Source organism: Trypanosoma conorhini (genome assembly GCF_003719485.1).
Source record: "Trypanosoma conorhini strain 025E chromosome Unknown Tco_14.4_contig_00108, whole genome shotgun sequence".
NCBI lineage: Eukaryota > Euglenozoa > Kinetoplastea > Trypanosomatida > Trypanosomatidae > Trypanosoma > Trypanosoma conorhini.
The window spans coordinates 20,825-39,293 of NW_021704194.1; the positions used below are offsets into that span (position 1 = coordinate 20,825).

Here is an 18,469-nt window from a genome sequence, read left to right on the forward strand (position 1 = left end):
AAAAGAAAAAGGGAACGAGAGTGACTAGCGCGCAAATGGCGGATGATGCCATTAAAGAGCAGTTAGAGAACGCCCACAAAGCGTTCGAGGCACGGAATTATCAGGCGTGCGAGTCAATTCTCCAGAAGCTGCCACAAGAAGATTTACAGGCAAAACATAATTTGGCCATTGTGCGACTGCTGCAGAACCACGCCGATGTGGAGCAGACCATCGCGGCGCTGGCCGATAACTCGACAGAGGGCCTCCCTGCGCTGAATGAGAAGGAGGGGGATTCAAAGCATCCTGTTGCCCTGCTGTATGAAGGGCATGAGACGGCGCACTTTAATCGTGCGCTGCTTCTGGCACGGTCCGGACTCTTAAACGAGGCGGCAGTTATTTTGCGTGGCTTGCTTGGGATGCACAACAGTATTAAGCCCGCGGTCCTGGGGCGTGTATTGTGCCTCTTACAGACAATTACACGTATTCCGACCAAGGCACATCACCGTCAGCGTTCCGATGAGGACTTGATTCAGAAAGTGGTCACGGAAGCCATGGGCAAGTTTACAAAAGATCCGGCCCTTCTCAGTATGATAAGAGGGACCTTTGCCGACTCCAGCGCCATTCATGAAATGCCCCACAACTCCGACGCAGACCGGGCTGTTTACTTTAACAATGTCGGAGTTCTGATAATGGGTGATGCCAAAATGAACGTGGCGTCCCTTTGCTTTGCAAAGGCAGAAAAAGCCGTTGCGCAATGCAACACCCCGTTGATGCGGCACCCCATTGTTTACAACGCAGGTCTTTGTGCGTTATTACGTGGTGAGCATGACAGTGCCATTACTTGTTTTCTTTCCGTGCAGGAGTTTATGAAGAAGTCTCCGCTGTTTTGGGTGCGGTTTGCAGAGGCTGCTGTTGCTAAGCTGCAGAAAGAGGCGCATAAAACGGCTCTGGAGGAGTATGAACGCATGCAGGACCACTTTTCAGAGCAGCTACGTAACGGCAAACTGTTTCCCAACTACGAATATCTCATTTTGCCCGGGGCCACTATCACTCAAGGCCCTCTCGCCGACCCTAAGGATAGCTCTGTCAGTACCGCATTAGAGACACTGGTGTGCAGTACGGTTCAGAATGCACTGATGCTCCTGTTGCCGCAGGGCCACACTGCTGCTAGTGCCATGGAAGCCTTTCCCCATAATTTCCAGCTTATTCACTTCGCCTTGTTCTATTGGTGTGCCCTTGAGATATGCCGAAAGAACTACACCGTTGTGGTCAACGTGGGGTACGACCTTCTTAGCTTGCACGAGCGTCGCCCACTCTCGCCAAACCTACACGCTGCCCTACTGTCGTATATGGTGGAGGCGTTAATCCACCTCAATGAACCCGAACGCGCCCTGAAGGTGCTTCGTCGTTCGTCCCTCTCCAGCCTCGTTCTCGGTTCCTCGTCGGAGCCCCTTGACAGCCACCAGCAAGGTCGTGTGGAGGCGCTTTTCGTCAACCTGGCCATCACACATATCGCAAATGGTCTGTGGAATCAGGCCACCTCCGTTGTAGAGTCGCTCTTGGCGAAGGTTTACGAGGGCCGCGCGGCCAAGGAGAAGGAGGGAGGAGGAACGACTAGCAACACCGGCAACCAGAGTGTGGTGCTTGCGTATCACATGCTAGTCATTTTCCTAGAGTTAGCGCAGGGCAATCAGGAAAAGGCCAAGGAGGCGCTGCTGCGCGTCTCATGGGTCGCCTGAGCGGTGGAGAGAGGGGGGGGGGAGAGGAGGATTAATGCCGAAGGAGAGGCGAGGGCAAAATGTGTGTGTGTGTGTGTCGTGGGGGGAGGGGGTGCCCTACGGGTTGGCGTGCAACGCACTGGCAGGTGCTGAGTGCGATCCGTGAGGAAGTGCAGCCGGAGTAGAGCGACGAAACCGAGGAAAAGAAAGAGAGAGAAAAAAAGGGGAAGTGAGAGAGAGAAAGCAACGTACGTTGACCACTACTGCGAGTACGCAACGAAGAAAACACTGGGAAGTGGGGAGCGGGGGGAAGGGGGGGGGAAAAAAGAGATGCCCGGAGGAAACAAACGGATGATGAAGGGGGGAAGGCACGAGAACACACGCGCACACGGGGCTGCGGTTGCTGGAGTCGGTAAACATCAACAGCAAAGGGCGGAACTTCCAGTTCGCAGAAGTGTGCGGGTGAGTATGCGTGTGCATGTGCCTTTCTGATGCCGTGGGTGTACTGCCGCTGCCCCCGCTCGCGCCCAGATAATACTCAAGAACCAAACCCAAAACAAACCAAGAACAGGAAGAAACGGAATGTGGTGAAAGAAACCGCGAACACAAAGAGGGAAAAAAGAAGAAGAAGAAGTTGGGAGGTGACTTTCTCAGCCGCCGTAAAACGAAAAAAAAATACACTATTTATTTATTTATTCCGCCCCAACACAGGAAAACGCATGAAAGTGGCTCAAAAACACAACTTCAAAAGGGTGAGGGAAAAACTTGGCCAGATAAGTGCTGCCTCCTTTCGTCTTTTTTCTTTCTTTCTTTTTCTCCTTCTCTCTTTGGTACACACATGCATAATTGCATTCTCGCATCCGTGTGCGTGCGCCACTGCGAATGCATGCTGGTGTTTCCTGAAGAGCGGTGCCTGGTACAATAAAAGCAGGAGTAGGGGGGTCTCTCTCTCCCTCTTGGTGGTCTTAGGGTCTGTCACATAGTAGATGCTCTTTCGCCGTTTCTTGGGGCGCAGGGCACTCGTCACTCTCGTCGGGGTTCCTGTTGTCTCGCTTGGTGGACTTGGCATTTATGTAGAGTATCGTAAAAGTACACAGCCGTCGATTTCCATATCCTATCCGGTCTTTGACGAGTATGGCTCGATGCGCCTTGATGGAAAACTTCTCATGAAGCCTGGGTCGCTGTCAGTTGCAGGCCGTATCGTGGAATTGTTTCTGCTCTTTTTCCCGCTTGCAGTTCTCTACGTCGTGATGCGAATTCGAAGGGGGTGGTACCTTCGGTGGCTGGAATTGCTCCTGCGGGCGGTGGAGCGCGCTGGTCCAGCCTTTGTGAAGGCCGGGCAATGGAGCTGCACCCGGAATGACATATTTTCACCCGAGTTTCGTTCTGTGTTTCGACGACTGTACAGCGAGGTGGACACTCACCCGTACACCACCACACTGCAGGTGCTTCGTGAGGAATTCCAAAAAGACCCCTCTGAACTATTTTCTGAGATCGAACCGACGCCAGTGGGCTCGGGTTCGATAGGGCAGGTACACATGGCCAGATTGCGTCAGACGGGCGAGAAGGTTGTCGTCAAGGTGATGCACCCCAAAATTGTGGAGACGATTCTGAAAGACTTCCGCATTATTATGGAAACGGCACGTCTGTTAGACAAGTACTTCCCGTCCCTTGAAATGTATGAACTACCGTCGCTGGCGCGCGCGTGGAGAGACCACCTCGCCGCTCAGTTGGATTTCCGTGTGGAAGCGAAACACCTATCCATCTTCCGCGAAAACTTTAGGCATGAGTCCTTTGTGGACTTCCCAAAACCGCTCTTTTCCACGCAGCGGGTGCTGGTAGAGTCCTTCTGCAAAGGTGAACCAGCTTCTCCTGAGTTTCTTAGCGCACAGGAAGAGTATGTGCGGGATATCCTGGCTCGCAAAGGCTTGAACACGTGGTGTAAGATGCTGCTGCACGACAACTTTGTGCACGGCGACATGCACCCTGGCAATATTCTCATCGACACCTCCGATCCCCATGATCCGCGAATTTCGCTCATCGACGTAGGGCTCTGCCAACGTATTAGTCCAGCCGAGGCTGACCTCGCACATGACTTGATGGAGTCCTTTGTTCGCTGGAAGTCCGACTTGTGCTGCTCCTCCTTGCTGCGCATGGGCACCACGCAGAAGTTTGTGGAGAGGAAGAAGTTTGAGCAAGAGGTGGATTGGCTCTTTGAACACTGGCGTCCCAAGAAATCCTCGGATTTTGCGGTAACCAACATTTTGCAGTCCTTATTTGAGTGCATTCGCGAGAACCACGTCCAAATGGATCCACCATTTGTGGCACTTCTTTTCTCTGTTCTCGTGCTGGAGTCGTTTATTATGAATCTGAACCCGGAGTTCAACATGGTGCGACACGCCGCGCCGTGGTTGCTGGGCGAGGGTCATATTTCATACGGCCTGGCGAAAAATATTTTGTTGACGCGACTCGATGTCTTGAAGCAAGACCTCGGCGTTTTGCGCGGCCGTCTGCGGGACGGCGTGCACGGAAGAATGTTGCAGAACAACGGCGGGCGCCTTGGCAGGAGCGAGTGGTAGCGGCTTTACGGGTGGGATGTGTGACACTTTTCCGTCGGACGCACCGCCGTGGGGCGGCGGCGCGGAAAAGGCGGATCTAATAACAAATAAGAAGGGACTAAACAAAGGGGGGGGGGACAAGCGCACAAAGGAACTAAATTAAAAACGAATCAAGAAGAGACGCTGTGTCGGTGGTCACACGAGGGTGCAGAACGCACAAACTAGACCACAGCGACGGAAGGGACATCCTGGCTTCCTCCGGGGAGGAAGAAACAAAAATCAAAAACAAACAAACAAACAAACAAACAAGCAAACAAAACGGAACAATAAGGTGAAAGGAAATTGAACGACTGTACAACGGCAGAAAACAGTTTTTTTTGTTTTGATTTTGAATATTTTTCCTTCTGCTGATGAGTATGGTGGTTTTTTTTCCCTTTTTGCCTCCCTCCTCCTTCCTCTCGTAAATGCGCTTGTCCCCGCACGCTGAGTTTGATTGAACTCAATCAAAGCAATGCACGTTAGCTAAACCGACTTAAAATGAGGGTTTTCTGGTCTGCCTTGATCTTTTCTTGGTATTCCATCCCATCGCTTTTTATTGTATATTATTATTAATTATATACATATATATATATTCTGCTCTTCGTTCTCATTCTTGCTGTGGGTTACATTTTTTTTTGTGCTGAATGGGGCCGAAATGCGGCGGCGATGTGTTGTAGTTCTCTCAGGCCGCTTCCGCGCCGATGGATGACCGAAATGGCTACCGCGCACCCGTGGACCCGTTGCATCTCCCGCTCAAGGGTGAGTTGAACGGCGTCGCGTGTGCGTTGGACGACACCGTTTTGGACTTGGGCGACAGGGGGTGGGCGGAAGAGGATGGCCGGGAAAATGGGGCTTATGCGGGCTCGTCGCAGTCATCAACAGATGCGCCCTTGCAGGAGCGGCAGCGTCGCAACAGACTGCTGCTGGAGGACATTCTCAGCGACTCCTCGCTTGCGACACGGTCACGCGAGCCGAGCGTGTCCAGGTGCTGCGCTCCCTCCTCAGAGATGTCACGGGAGCCTAGGGGTGGCCGAAACTGCGGCAGCTACGTCGTTGAGCCCAGAATGATCAAGTTAACTGCCGTGGATGCGCTACTGATGCGTGCTGCGCAAGAGGCCTCAGAGAAGGTGTCTAACGGGACCAAGAAACAGGCCTTGCCTCGGGGTTTGCCACAACAGCTAAGTGTTCCGTTTTCCCGCCGGTGTGCTTTTTGCCAAAAGTTCGATTCATTATGTAGCAACTGTCATCGCAAGTGGAAGGAGGTCCTCCTAAAGCGGCGACAGGCTGTGGCGCTTCAAAGTTATTGTAAACTTCCAGAGGACAGGCGGTCTGCGTTGCTTTTTATGACGGCCGCCTACGGTGTAGGGGAGTTCGCTGCGATGCAACTGGACTTTGATGCTGAGAAGTGCCTACACTGGCGTTCTTTCTTTTTCCCTTTATCGAGTAGCACGGCGGAACAATATTACAAGTTTGTCATGACAGGTGAGGTGTATGCTTTGCATGTGGCTTTTTCCTACGACCGTGTTGATGTAGCTGAGGTCTTGCTTGGGCATCCCCGATGCCTGTTACTGAAGTCTGAATACCGCATTGACCCTGTTGAGCTCCTTCACCAGCCTCTTAAACCTGAGTGGGAAACGCTGCTGCATGCTTCGGATGTGTACCTGAATCACCTCCTCGTTGAACGGGCCAAGCAACTGCGTCGTGCAGAAGACTGGGATGGGGCGGAGGCTTTGTACACAGAACTGTTACAACGAAAGCCAGACAGTGAACACGCGCATAGTGGATGGGCAAAGATGCGCTATGATCAAGGATATGTGACAGACTGCATTCATTTGTGTGATTGCATGATTTCAGGTACTACTATAGTGGATTGGAATGAGATCCATTTGGAGAGTATTAAAGTATTGCGTGAGGCAGCTGTACAGCGATATCACGAGTACTGCCATGTGGTTGAGAGTGAGGGGGTTCTCAAGGCGTGTGGCTGCGTCATCCTTGATAGGGTACGTGTTCCCATAAAAAAATTACCCTTTTCTATCCTAGTCGATAGCATATTTGTATTCTGTGATGCTGTGACGCTGTGGAATATTTCAAAGTGCACGCGGATGCCACTGGTGCGCACTGTGGCAGAAAAGCTTGCCATTCTTCTGCCCACATGGTGTCTCCAGACACTTTTGATGAGTGAGCCCGGCTTTCAAGAACTGTCTGAGCAACTCCTCGGCAGTTTGCCTTCTGTTGTGGGCTCATTGGTCATCGCACCTGTGCGACCCTTAGGGATCTCTGTTTTGGCTATGGCGGGCTTCAACATGTTTCTTGTCCGTGTGCATGCCGCGGGGTTGTCGGCAAAAACGGTTAAAACGGGCCCCTCTGGACTATCGCTTTTTGGCTTCAGACGCAAACACCCAATGGAGGGGCGTCAGGCGTCTAACGGGGCCGCGGAAGTTGCAATCAGTAAACAGTATCGTATTCAGCGCTCGAGAGTAGAGGAACCATGGTGCGTGAAAGGGACCGGGGACTGGGCGGTCGACCAACGTTCAGTGGAGGTGCTGCAGACACAGTTGCTGCAGATGCAGACTTCTTTTCCTTGAAATTGCGCGGTGGAGAATTTCTATTGATGGATATTCTCTGCCCTGGTTCTTCACTCCCTGCATATATATATATATATATATATATATTTTTTCTCTTGTTTTGCCTTGTTTTCCTCTCTCTCATCTTTGACCGTGGGGCCCGCCCGTCAAAGCTGGGTGGTGGTGACATGTTGCCTCATCGGCACTCCGATTGCTGGACAGGCACAAAAACCTCTTTGGCCAAGTCGGAGTGACGACTTTCGTGCAAATGGCACTGTTCCTCTTTGTTTGCTTTACAAATAGCTTTTTTTTTTTCTCTGTCTTGTTTGATTCCACTTTCTCTTTGACTGTCCGTCGCATGTTCTTTGCTTCTTCATTTATTTATTTTTTATTTTCCATGCATCCGCTTCGCAAGCGACGCACGCCGCTGCTGGTGTGTAGGGGGCGCCGCGGACAATGACTGAGCGCTTTTCCAAACCTAATGCCTCCCCGTCTCCGCGGCTGGCGTCCTCCTCGGCGAATGGGCGGGGAGCTTCGCTTGCGGGCAATGGCGTGACAGACCGCTACGGCTTTTTTGTTGACGCCGAGAGAAAGGCGGAGGAGGATGAGTACATTTGGCGACACCCAGAGATGCCAGCGAAGCAGCGGATGTGGGCGGGCATGCTGGGGCAGTGGGGCTCCGTCTCACAGCAACGAAGGAAAATGCTCTGTCGCGAAGGCATTCCACAGTCCATGCGTCGGATAGTGTGGCCGGTACTTCTGGAAAGCGGCGATCGCCTTGGTTTTGAAGCGGACGCTTACCAGGCGTTAAAATCGCGTCCAGCGGCGAATCCGGAGTTGTTTGCCGTTATTGAGCGCGACCTGGGACGCACCTTCCCAACGCATAGGTGGTTTGTGCGGGAGGACGGTGTGGGGCGGAGCAAGCTGCGAGGTATTCTTCGTGCCTATGCCAACCTGGACCCGGAAGTGGGTTATGTGCAGGGAATGGCCTTTTTGGCGTCCACCCTCCTGCTGCATATTGAGGATGAGGAGAAAACCTTTTGTGCATTTGTTTCTCTGATGCATCGCCCAAAGTATTCCATGTCGAAAATGTTTTCCGCTGGGTTCCCTGCTCTTCACATGCGTTTTTACCAATTAGAAAAACTGATGCGGCGCAGGTGCACGTCGTTGCTTCGTCTATTGAAGAAGTTCCACGTAACTCCAGAGCTCTACGCGACACAGTGGTTCCTAACCCTCTTCTCGTACCAACTGGACTTTGGCCTACTCTCACGTATATGGGACATGTTTCTCTGCGAAGGATGGAAGATCATTTTTCGTGTGTCAATCACTTTTTTTTGCTCCACAAGAAAACTTTGCGGCATGCGAAGGATGAAGGCGATCTTCTTTTAGCTTTGCGACGCATACATGAAGTGAAGTACACAGCTGCCTTTCTTCGTAGTGCGCTCCATGTGAAGTTTAAGACGGCGGATTTAGTTCGTTGGGAGGCGAAGTACTGGGCTCGCAGGTGAGAAAGTTGCCCTATATGTTTTTTATGGTTTGATTGCGGTTGCTAGATCCTGCCTAGCTGCTTCGACTGTATTGAGGTGTCGAGGGAGTGAGTGGGGAAGGAACTGAAGGAAGAGGCGAGCTGCTGCAGGAATTGCAAGCATGCGTCTGCTGCGGTGTGGGACGTGGGATTTGTATTTGTTGTGTTATTTTTCTTTCCCCCCCCCCTCTCTCCCCCGCCGTAAAGACTCCCACTCTCTCTTGCTTGGCAAAGCGAGCCCAGCTGTCGTCTGAACGCCTTTATATGACAATAAGTTACCGCTTGCGCGTTTTCAATAAATCTCACCTGCATGGGAATGATGGGAGCCATGCGGCAAGCCGTTTAGCTTCTCTTGTGTCTATTTTCGCCGTGTAGGAAGCGGCGACTAGGCCCCATCGCAAGGACGTGTTCCGCGGTGAAATTTGGGCTTGGTCGCCTGCTAGCATGGGAGTAGAGCGGCGTTGCTGTACCTTTTCCGCCTTCTCCCTGTAGCGCTGTGTGCGTGTGTGCGTGCGTGTGCGAGAGGGAGAGAGAGAGAGAGAGAGAGTTGCGAGATGCACATCCATCAGACCATTCCCGTTACAATTGTGGACCCCGTGATCTCCGCCCCGTCGCCTGTCGTTAAACATGTCGAGGACCGCACGTTGTGCGCGTACCGCAACATGGGGTTTGCACTCACGCACTTTCACCCCGCTTTGTTGGGCGCGGACTGCCATCCAATTGTTGTTGAAAACATGAATCAGCTGCGCCTGTATCACCGGCGAGACTATACCTATCATTTATTGCTGCGTCGAACGTACAACGTGAAGACGTTTCAGACTGCACTCGGCATCATGGCCGATCCAATTGAGCCGTTCACAAGTCCCGATCAACTAGTGGACAGTCGACAGTTTGCCTACCGCCATACCGGGGCGGATCAGGACATTATCAAGAGCTTCTGTCGTCAATTAGACTCCCCCTTTGCGCCCGCGGCGCATCTTCGTTTTGATGCATTGGCAGTGGGTCCCTATGCATCGGCTTTTATTACCTCCTGTGACACCTTGACGGAGGAGTTTCTCTTGAACTTTCTCCGTACGGCGCACTATACACATTTCCTCTACCAGCGCACTACGAACCCGCGTTACCTGGAGGCTTGGGGAAGATTTTATGGGTCGCCCAAAGCCCACCCGGCAAGGCCTGTGTTCCTGTATGTGGGTGTTGGACCGCAGGAGTTCCCAGAGGACCCGATGGGGGAGAGCACGCAGCGTTCACTGCAGTCTCTCGTGGCGCATGCGACGACGCGTATAGAGGCGCCGCCCGCTGATCCTTCCCCGGCGTTGATGCCTGCCTCTGCGAGGCAAATTGCAAAAAAGTATGGTGTTCGTCTGCTTCAGCGATGGCAAATGCGCTACTTTATGGTGCGGCATTGAGAAGAGTGACGACGACGAGGAGGAGGAGGAGGAGGAGGAGGAGGGGAGGCCGCGAGGGGGTGAGCTGGTGCGTGTGTGTCTGTGTATGCGTGTGACTGCTGTAATGCGAGTTTTTTCTTTGTTTGATTTCTTTTCCACTTTGTTCAACATCCTGCACCTCACTGTTACTTGCCCTTTTCAGCCTTCCTCGTGTGCGACGGCGATGGTGGGGCGATGCGGTTGCCGGGACAGGGGGAACAAAAGAGCGAATAAGAAAAGAAAATCAAAAACAACAAATAAATCAACACATGCGCGTTGGCTGCCGCACTAGTTTAGCATAAGTGGCATAAAACCGCGCTAATTACCCTGCTGTGGTGGTATGCGTGCTTCGTTTTCCTGTTGTTGTTGTTGTTGTTGTTGTTGTTTATTTCTTTTCCATTTTTGTTTTTCTTTTCTTGAAGCCGTGCTTGGCGGAGGGGGATGTAAGAAGCCACCAAAGTTGGCGGCGGGGTGTGGGTGAGGGGAAACTTGTTCCCTCGTCGCAATCCAGTTTCTCTGCGACCCTAACCTCCGCCTTTCTTTCGTCCCTTTGCGTCTTGTCTAATATAAAGGGCTCGTCTTGTGTGGCTCAAGCGGGGGGTAGCTGTAGTCGCATCTCACGCTTGCTGTTGGCTTGCGGCTTAATGCATGAGGAGAGCAGCGTCTTTGGGCCCGAGGCGCGAGCGGGGGGCGACGACGTGGATCTGGGGGCAACCCACCACTCGGCGTACATTGAGGGCATTCAGACAAGCTTGGGGGAGGCAAAGCAGGAGTTGCCATCGCAGCGATCCGGCGCTGTGCCGCAGCCCGCGCGCTTGTCCACCAGTAATGCAGGCGTTCTTAGTGGAGTTGAAGCTGCTGGAGGCGATGTGCCGTCGTCCGTGGGGCGTCAGGACACCGACGCGGAGGACGATGAAGAGAAGGAGTTTGTGGACGAGTTTGGCTTCATAATTGACAAGGAGCAAAAAAACAGGGAGCTTCTTTATGTCAAGAGTATCAACGGGAAGAAGGTGGTTCGTCGTGAGGTCAAGTGGGCAAACATGGCCTCTAACTGGGACAAGGTAAACTCCAAGCGACACGCCCTGTTGAAGGAGCGTTGCCGCAAAGGAATTCCAGCACGCTTCCGTGGCGTGGCCTGGCAGTTGCTTCTTGGGTCGCACAAGCAGATGTCGGATCCCGCGAATCGAGGCACATATGCGTCCCTGTGCAACAAGGAGCTTGAGGACGAGGAATTGACGCAGGTCATTGGGCGAGATCTGGCACGAACTTTCCCAACACATATTCTTTTCAGAGAGGAGGGAGGCGTTGGACAGACTTTTTTGCGTAATGTGCTCCATGCCTACGCCTGCGTGGATCCAGAGGTGGGATATGTACAAGGTATGGGTTTTGTTGTCGCTGCGCTCTCCACCCAGTTGGGGGAGGAGGAGACATTCTGGGCGCTACACGCGCTGATGCACGACAATCGATATAAACTTCGTGAGATGTACCGGCCTGGGTTTCCCATGCTGCAGCAGTTTTTTTATCAGCTGAAACGACTCATGGCTCGCCTGCTGCCCAAGTTGTACCGTCACTTTGAAGCCGTCGGGGTGGAGCCGTCTTTCTACGCTTCACAGTGGTTTATGACGTTGTTTGTGTACCACTTTCAGTTTCGGGCCCTGCTGCGGGTCTGGGACATCTTCATGAGCGAAGGATGGAAGATCATTTTTCGTGTGGCAATCGCGTTGATGAAGTGGGAAGTAGAACGACTTGTGAAAATGCCGTTTGACGAGGCTATCCCCGCGTTGAAAAAATTGCACGAAGGGAAAGACCCAGACGAGATATTGCGCCGTGCACACGATGTTAAGTTCAAAACCGCAGAATTACAGGCGTACGGTGACGCATATTGGCGCACACAGAATGTGAAGTAATGGTAGCACCCCCTAATAGGTGTCCTTATATGTTGTTGTCGTTGTTGTTTGTGTGTTTTGTTTCCCTGCAGTGGCTGCCTTTTGCTCACCGCCTTGCGTTTGGTTCGCTTTTGCTCGTTCGCTCTTTTTCTGCGGTTGCCGTTTGCCCGGGGGTTTCAAAGGAGTCGTTGCCGGGGCGTCTCGGATTTGAAGACGCCGCAGCTGCGCTTTTCACGTTCACGCTTCTGCCTTTCACTTGATCCTTTCTTTTTCCCTGCCTTTCTTTCCTTTCCCGCCCTGCTTTTATTGTTGCTCTTCCTTCCTGGAGGGGCTGGAGACGCTGAGATTCAAAAGGGAGTTTATTGCTGCGATGGCGCCCCCGGTTTCTGCCGCCCTCGCGGAGACGCTCGAAGGCGTTCAGGAGAAGTTGTGGTGTGCCCTGCCGTCCATTGTCAAGATGCGGGCCGAGATGGCGGCGGCGGCAGCCGCAGAAGCTGCGGAAGCTGCGGATGCGGCCCGTGAGGCCGTGCCAGAGGCGTCCGCGGAAAAGGACCCCTTCACTTCCGCCGTAAGAGCGGCCTCCGTCCCGCTTTCGGACATGCGGCAGCTCGTGGAGTTGCTCTTCACGGCGTGCCACCGAAACCCCGCCGCGGAGGACGTGGAGAGGGGCGTCGCGGCTATTTTGGGCGGCCTGGAGGCGGCGGAGGAGACGCGGTACACGTGGGAGGATTTCCTTCGTGTATTGGCGGAGGTGGAGTCCCGCTGGTTGGAGTGGCACGACCCGGAGAAGAAGTGGCTGGCCGTGAGCGAAAAGCACCACGTGAGTGTCCTTAAGGAGTTGGTGGACTGCGTCACGCAAGACGTGGAACCGTTTGCGCTGCTGCCGCGTCAGGAGGTTTTGACGGCGCAGTCAGTCGTGGCACACACCAAAACACTTGTCACGCCATTTGAGGCCTTTGTGGAGTTTGTGCAGCCCCGCGAGTTCCCCGAGATTTACGACACCTTGTGGAAGCTGCTTACTCAGCGTGCTGAGGCGGCAGGGGACAGTGAAACCCTGCCTGTGGAGCAATTCACGGAGTTTTTTAAATGGTTCTACATGCAGGTTTTCACCAACGCCGCCGAAGACTCTGCCGCCGTGGCGGCCCGCACAATGTGGATCGAACATTTAAACGCACAGGGCGTGATGAAGAGGCGAGATTTCGTAAAGGCATGCCACCGCATGTGTCGTATGTATACTCCTGAAACGAAGCCCACGCCTTGCCTAGAGGCCTTTTTACGCGCAAGCGTGGCGGCACAGCAGCAACCCGAAAGTGCTCTTGGGATGACGCTGTTTCGGCATCGCGAGCCGCCTGCCGCCTTGGCCCGCATGCTTCTGGACCCGAACGATTTGTACGTCGCGGAGGAGTTGGACGAGGTCAAACAGGAAATGGAATTGTATGAAACAGACGTTGCCCCGAATCGTATTGTTCTCTACGGCAGGCGGGGTGTAGGGAAAACAACGGTGGGAAAGGCGTTGGCAACGCGTTTGAATTGCATACACCTCAGTCTCGAGGAGCTCGCCCTGGAGGCGGTTGCCAAGGCGGGTGCGGGGGATGCACTTGGTGCTGAGCTCTGCAGCTGTGTGGATCGAGAAACTCCTATTCCGCTTTCACTGCTGAAGGCGCTTGTGCGTAGGAAGATCGCAACCGACGAGGTGCTGTACCGCGGATATGTATTTAGTGATTTTCCCGTAATCCACGCCGCTGCAGACGCGGATGCACTAGACTTTGTAAGTGGGTGCGGCATCCTAGACGTGCTTGTGCCAAACATTCTCCTACAGCTGAGCTGTGATGAAAGCTTTTACCCCGAACGCCTTGAGGCCACGTTGGAAGCGCGACGTGCACTGCGTGACGCTGAGCAGCAGCTTCGCAGGGCTGCGGAGGAGGAACGGGAGGAGGAGGAATCCCGTCGCAGGGCCTCGGTGGATCGAGTGGAACAGCTGCGGGCGACGATAAAGCGATACGAAGAGATGGCTGCCGCTGATGCCAGCGCGGTGGAACCGACGGAGTTGGAGGCGATGAAGTCGGCGGCGGCGGCAGCTGAAAGTGAACTGCTCGAGGCAGTTGCCGCACAGAAGGAGGAAGCAGAGAAGCCAGCCAAAGTCTCCCCCGCGAGTGTTGAACGTGCAAAACAGATAAAAAGTCTGGTGCTGCGGCGACTTCTCGAGCAGGCCCTCGGGGGAGAGGAGCCAGGCAGAGAGATAGCCGTAACGGAGCTTCCGTGTTTTCAAGAGATTGTGGAACGCCTCCAGTTCGTGGGCCGCTGCTTAACGGTGGGCTGCACCTCCTTGGTGGAGGACATCACCGCTTATGCTATGGAGACGCTAGGGCTTCAAGCGTGTGTGCTACCGCGGGATCTCACCACCGGGCATGCAACACCACCCCAGCAGCAAGAGGGCGAGGGAGATGCCAATTTCGTCCTTGAAAGGGAGAAGGAGATGGCGCGGGCGGTGGAAGAAGCCGCTATGGGCATGGGGGCTTCCTTTTCTACGCGCTGGAAGCGCTTCTGTCCGGTGACGTTTGCGGAGTGTGGGGCTTTGGTGGAGGGAGCGGCGAACTACGGCTGCGTGTTCCGGCAGCGACTGTACCACTTGGCGTCGCAGGCTAAGCTTGCCAAATTCGCCGCGAACCCCCTGCCGTACCTCCGCCCGACGCCGCTCGACAGGGAGCCTATTCTGCTTCTCTCCGTCGTGGATAGACGAGACGCGGTGCAGTGTCTTCCGCCCTCCGCTGCGACGGAGCTCATCCAGCTGCTTCACCAGCAACTGGAGCTGACGCCAATGAAGTTTAGCGAGTTTGTTGCCCTCTGGGAGATGCACCGCAGTCTGAAGGGGTTGCGTGAACAGGCACTCGCCGCACGGGCGAAGTTTGAACTCACGGAGCGAAAACTGCGTGCGGAGCGGCTGAAAAAACGCCGGGCCGCCCAACTAAAGAAGGAGAAAAGGCCCAAGCCACCTCCAAAGGGCAAAAAGGGACGCCTGAGTACAGTGAACATCGCCCCACCGGAGGAGGAGTTTAACGGTTGGGAGAAGAAGCCCGAGGGACCGGAGACGGCCGCGCTGCGTATTGAAAAAACGATTGCTGAGCAACTGACTCGCCGGAAGACATTTGTTCCGGTTTTGGTGCATGCCCTTGAAGACATGTCTGTAGACGCCGTAGATCAATTGCTCACGGAGGGCGTGATACCCGAGCAGGTTATCGTCTTGGAGTACGAGCGGTCCTCGGAAGAGGACGCGCAAGAGGCAGCCTCGCCGGTAGAGGAGGACGATGGTGCGGAGAAGGCAACGAAGAAGGAAGAGGTGAAATTGCCGCAGGAGTTTCTTCTTGAAAAGCTAGAGAAGCACACGCGAAACGGGGCTGGTGAGACGGAGGCTGCGGAAGGTTCCGCGCAAAAGTTTACCATTCATCGCCTCAGTGTGAACGACAAGGACGCACGGGTTTTGGCCGGCGAGATTCTTCAGCTCGTGTGCCCGGGCATGGCGCCAGTCGAGGGCGGCGTCGTCGATGAGGCGCTGGGGGAGATGGAAGAGGAAGAGGCCGATGCAGAGTTGGACGAGGAGGAAGAGGGTGGCGAAGGCCCTGCGGCGGAGGCGGTTGATCCCGCTGTACGACCGGGTAAGAGGTTCCTGAACCAATTTGGTTCACGCCTACAGTACTGTCCAGTGACACTGTACGAGAAGCGGTTACTGCTGTGCGGCAAAAACGAGTTGTGCTTACAGTACCAAGGCAATTTATACGTGTTCGCCTCGGAAGAGGCCAGGACGAAGTTTGAATGCAACCCGTTACGGTACCTTGAGACACCACCTCCAAACACACCGCCCCGTGTGTGGATCGTGGGATACACAAAAAGTGGGAGAAAGACGCTTGGGAGAAAGCTCCATGAGCAGTACAATGTCCCCTTTTTTACGTACGACCGTCGCTTTTTCGAGCGCTGCATTGAGGCCGCACGGAAGCCTGGTGGTGAACTCATTGATGGTATCCCCATCGCTGAGCAGGGCAGTGAGAACTTGCACCTTGTACTTGCCGAGAAGATTCTGAAGGAGTTGCGGGATTTTGCCGCCGAACAAGAGAGAGGCATGAAATTGCGTGAAGAAGCAGAGGCAGTGATGGAGCGCCGCGAACGGGAGCGAGAAAATGAAGAGGAAGAAGATGAGGAAGAAGAAAATGAGGAGGCGATTGACGAGGAGGCGGAGGCGCGGTTGCAAGAACACCTGGAATTTGAACCCGAGACGGATGAGGATCGAGAGATACGACTCAGTGAGGCCTACTTGAAGATCGCTAGTTGTGTGACGCGTATTGAGCCCTTCGAGTCGCAGGGCTACATTATGGTCTGCCCGCCGTTTTCGGAGGGCGACATTGAGGTGCTCTTCACCACCGGGGGTATTCCGGAGGCGGCGGTGAAGTTGGACCTCTCAGAGGAGCTCTTCTTTGCATATAACAAGGCGACTCGCCGGGCCCCACCCGCCGCGGCCGGCGCTTCTGTTGCCGCGACAGAGCCACAGGAGGAAGCTTTGAGAAAAATGTTAGAAAAGGAACAGCAGAAGAAGGAGCGAGAATTGCGGAAGTGGCGTCGTCGTCACATCGGCAGGGATGACCCTGACACTGAGGAGGATGAGGAGAATGAGGAGGGCGCGCCATCGGCGGAAAGGGGAAACAATGGGGCCTCCGGGGACGCTGACGAGGATGAGGACGCCATCGCGGAGTCGCTTGAATCTCTTCGAAACATAGAAAAAGATGCTCTGACGGAGTTTGAGGAGGCCATTACGGAACGCTCTGTGAAGTTGGTGGAACTTAGTGGTGATCTTTCTCCAAACGCCGTGTTTCGTGCTACCACTCGTCAGCTGTTCAGATTTCTAGAGCATCGCCGTTCTCTGTTATACGCTGCAGAAGTTATTCGCTTTGACGACGCCGTGAAAATGCTGGAGTCTGGCAGGGCACTTCTTTCATATTTTGGATACACCGACCCGGTTGCCTTGTACGACGAACGACATGGGGTGAGGCGTGTGTGTAAGTGGATGACAAACAGCACTACTTTGGCGCCAGAACAGTGCACTGAAGCGGCAGCAGTGCCCGCGGACGCAGCTAACGAGGGCAGAGAGGCAAATAGTGAAGAAGAGAGGGAAGAGGCCGGCGTCGAAGAGGGCCAGACACCGTTTGAGAGAGACCCGGCATCAGGCGAGGACATGGACGACGAGGAAATGAGTGAGCATGACGACGAGGAAATGGAGGAGATACGCGAAACTTATGAACGAAGAAAACGGCGGGATTGGCTTCGTCGATGTCAACGAGTAGCCCTTCTTTGTGGTCGGCTGTACTTTTTTGACAATGACGAGTCTCTTCTGCGATACCTGCGTGATCCATTGTTGTTTGTGCAGCAACCCCCACCACTGCCTCAACCCCTGAGTAAGCCTGTTGTTTCCGTCTACGATAACGCCCGCATATTACGTCATCAGGAGGGTGTAAAGCAGCGATGCACGGCGAATCACATCGCCTTTAACCTGAATTACCTATTTGTTTCGCTTCCAAAGCTTCTTTCCTGGGCCGCGGTGCACGCTCCTCTGCTTTCCCTTTCACGGCGTACTATTGATGCTGTTATTGCTGGCTCAGTCGATGATGGGTTTGTTGCAGAATTGCTGGTGCATCGTCTCAGCGCCGGGGACGCTAAGCGGAGAGGTGTGGTGCTGTTTAACCTGCCAAGGACACCCGAGCAGTACAAACTCCCGGGAGGGCGGGAGTTGCGGGTAGACAAGGTTTTTAAGTTTGAGAAAGCAAGATATACGGATGTGACGGCGCTGATGACCGCCACGGCCACAGTCGCTGTCTCTTCCTCAACTCCTCCAGATACCATCGCTGCCCTTGCGGAGATCACAGAGTGCGTTGACGCCTTTGTTAGGAATGAAGGCCGTGCGTTGTTGAGCTCCAGCAGAGGGTTCCCAATGAGCATGGACAACACGTATCATACGACGGCGAACATTGAGAGCCATCTCTCGTCGTATCAATGGTTCTGTCCCTACAGCTGGTTTTTGCATGAGCTTTTGGTGGACCAGCGTGAGAGCCGTCGCTACGGTGCCAAGTTTCTTGGTAAGTACTACTTCTTCTCTTCGGACGAATACTTACAACGCTTCCTGCGCAATCCCGGAGAGCTGTCTGCCCCACCGGGGCTGAGGCCTTTACCGAGTGCCCTTCCGTCGCGAATGCCGCCCAGCACGGAGTATTCTTTGGAATTACTCGGGTGTTGCCCAGTGACGTTGTGGGACACGCGGGAAAAGAAGGGACTGCGCGGAGTGTTGGAGCCTGTTGCCAAGAAAGGGGACCCAAGTTGTGTTGTGGAGTACGAGGGTCGATATTACGCACTGCTCGATGAGGCCGCGTTAAAGCGTTTCTTGATGCGTCCGTGGACGTTTCTTGCCGGGGCGTTTTTGCCACCTTCTCGCAAGGCGCCACTGCCCGAGGGACAGACCCTGCCGACAATTGAGGAGGAAACGTTTATGCGTCGTGTGCTCTATGATCCTGTCGCCTACGCCTTAATCGCAGTGGCGGAAGCGCGGCCGAAGTACCCTGGTCTGTCCTTGGAGGAATCCGCCTTGAAGTTTGTGGCGCTGCACATGAAGTGTTTTAACAGCAATAATACTCCCATCCAAGCGGAAAAGTACAAGGAGAACTACGAGGCATTTCGGAAGCGTGCGATGCTGTACAGATCCATGACGGAGGTCTCCGAGGGCGAGGTCCACGACG

At 54.2% G+C, this 18,469-nt stretch overlaps 7 protein-coding genes across 7 annotated transcripts, besides 13 other annotated features; all 7 read left to right on the plus strand.

Annotated features, from left to right (window-relative positions):
- Positions 1 to 35: 35 nt before the first annotated feature.
- Tco025E_02673 (uncharacterized protein) lies at positions 36 to 1,718 on the plus strand (the record flags this gene model as incomplete). Its single annotated transcript, XM_029369597.1, has 1 exon — positions 36 to 1,718. The coding sequence occupies one exon, from the start codon at positions 36 to 38 to the stop codon at positions 1,716 to 1,718; it is 1,683 nt and encodes a 560-aa protein (XP_029230317.1).
- Positions 1,719 to 1,778: 60 nt separating this feature from the next.
- Positions 1,779 to 1,799: a microsatellite.
- A 77-nt stretch (positions 1,800 to 1,876) lies between these two features.
- Positions 1,877 to 1,941: a sequence feature (GA-rich).
- A 742-nt stretch (positions 1,942 to 2,683) lies between these two features.
- Tco025E_02674 (ubiquinone biosynthesis protein) lies at positions 2,684 to 4,276 on the plus strand (the record flags this gene model as incomplete). Its single annotated transcript, XM_029369598.1, has 1 exon — positions 2,684 to 4,276. One exon carries the CDS (start codon positions 2,684 to 2,686, stop codon positions 4,274 to 4,276), a length of 1,593 nt encoding a protein of 530 aa, XP_029230318.1.
- A 262-nt stretch (positions 4,277 to 4,538) lies between these two features.
- Positions 4,539 to 4,573: a microsatellite.
- Positions 4,574 to 4,853: 280 nt separating this feature from the next.
- Positions 4,854 to 4,887: a microsatellite.
- Positions 4,888 to 4,995: 108 nt separating this feature from the next.
- Tco025E_02675 (uncharacterized protein) lies at positions 4,996 to 6,879 on the plus strand (the record flags this gene model as incomplete). The annotated part of the gene is made up of 1 exon (XM_029369599.1): positions 4,996 to 6,879. The coding sequence occupies one exon, from the start codon at positions 4,996 to 4,998 to the stop codon at positions 6,877 to 6,879; it is 1,884 nt and encodes a 627-aa protein (XP_029230319.1).
- A 61-nt stretch (positions 6,880 to 6,940) lies between these two features.
- Positions 6,941 to 6,966: a microsatellite.
- A 253-nt stretch (positions 6,967 to 7,219) lies between these two features.
- Positions 7,220 to 7,252: a microsatellite.
- A 62-nt stretch (positions 7,253 to 7,314) lies between these two features.
- Positions 7,315 to 8,247, plus strand: Tco025E_02676 (rab-like GTPase activating protein; the record flags this gene model as incomplete). The annotated part of the gene is made up of 1 exon (XM_029369600.1): positions 7,315 to 8,247. One exon carries the CDS (start codon positions 7,315 to 7,317, stop codon positions 8,245 to 8,247), a length of 933 nt encoding a protein of 310 aa, XP_029230320.1.
- A 627-nt stretch (positions 8,248 to 8,874) lies between these two features.
- Positions 8,875 to 8,900: a microsatellite.
- Positions 8,901 to 8,903: 3 nt separating this feature from the next.
- Positions 8,904 to 8,930: a microsatellite.
- A 7-nt stretch (positions 8,931 to 8,937) lies between these two features.
- Tco025E_02677 (uncharacterized protein) lies at positions 8,938 to 9,792 on the plus strand (the record flags this gene model as incomplete). The annotated part of the gene is made up of 1 exon (XM_029369601.1): positions 8,938 to 9,792. The coding sequence occupies one exon, from the start codon at positions 8,938 to 8,940 to the stop codon at positions 9,790 to 9,792; it is 855 nt and encodes a 284-aa protein (XP_029230321.1).
- A 16-nt stretch (positions 9,793 to 9,808) lies between these two features.
- Positions 9,809 to 9,841: a microsatellite.
- A 2-nt stretch (positions 9,842 to 9,843) lies between these two features.
- Positions 9,844 to 9,886: a microsatellite.
- Positions 9,887 to 10,168: 282 nt separating this feature from the next.
- Positions 10,169 to 10,196: a microsatellite.
- Positions 10,197 to 10,228: a microsatellite.
- A 226-nt stretch (positions 10,229 to 10,454) lies between these two features.
- On the plus strand, positions 10,455 to 11,717 carry Tco025E_02678 (rab-like GTPase activating protein; the record flags this gene model as incomplete). The annotated part of the gene is made up of 1 exon (XM_029369602.1): positions 10,455 to 11,717. One exon carries the CDS (start codon positions 10,455 to 10,457, stop codon positions 11,715 to 11,717), a length of 1,263 nt encoding a protein of 420 aa, XP_029230322.1.
- Positions 11,718 to 11,747: 30 nt separating this feature from the next.
- Positions 11,748 to 11,779: a microsatellite.
- A 287-nt stretch (positions 11,780 to 12,066) lies between these two features.
- Tco025E_02679 (uncharacterized protein) lies at positions 12,067 to 18,469 on the plus strand (the record flags this gene model as incomplete). Its single annotated transcript, XM_029369603.1, has 1 exon — positions 12,067 to 18,469. A coding segment is annotated over one exon (6,403 nt), but the record flags the coding sequence as incomplete, so codon positions are not given.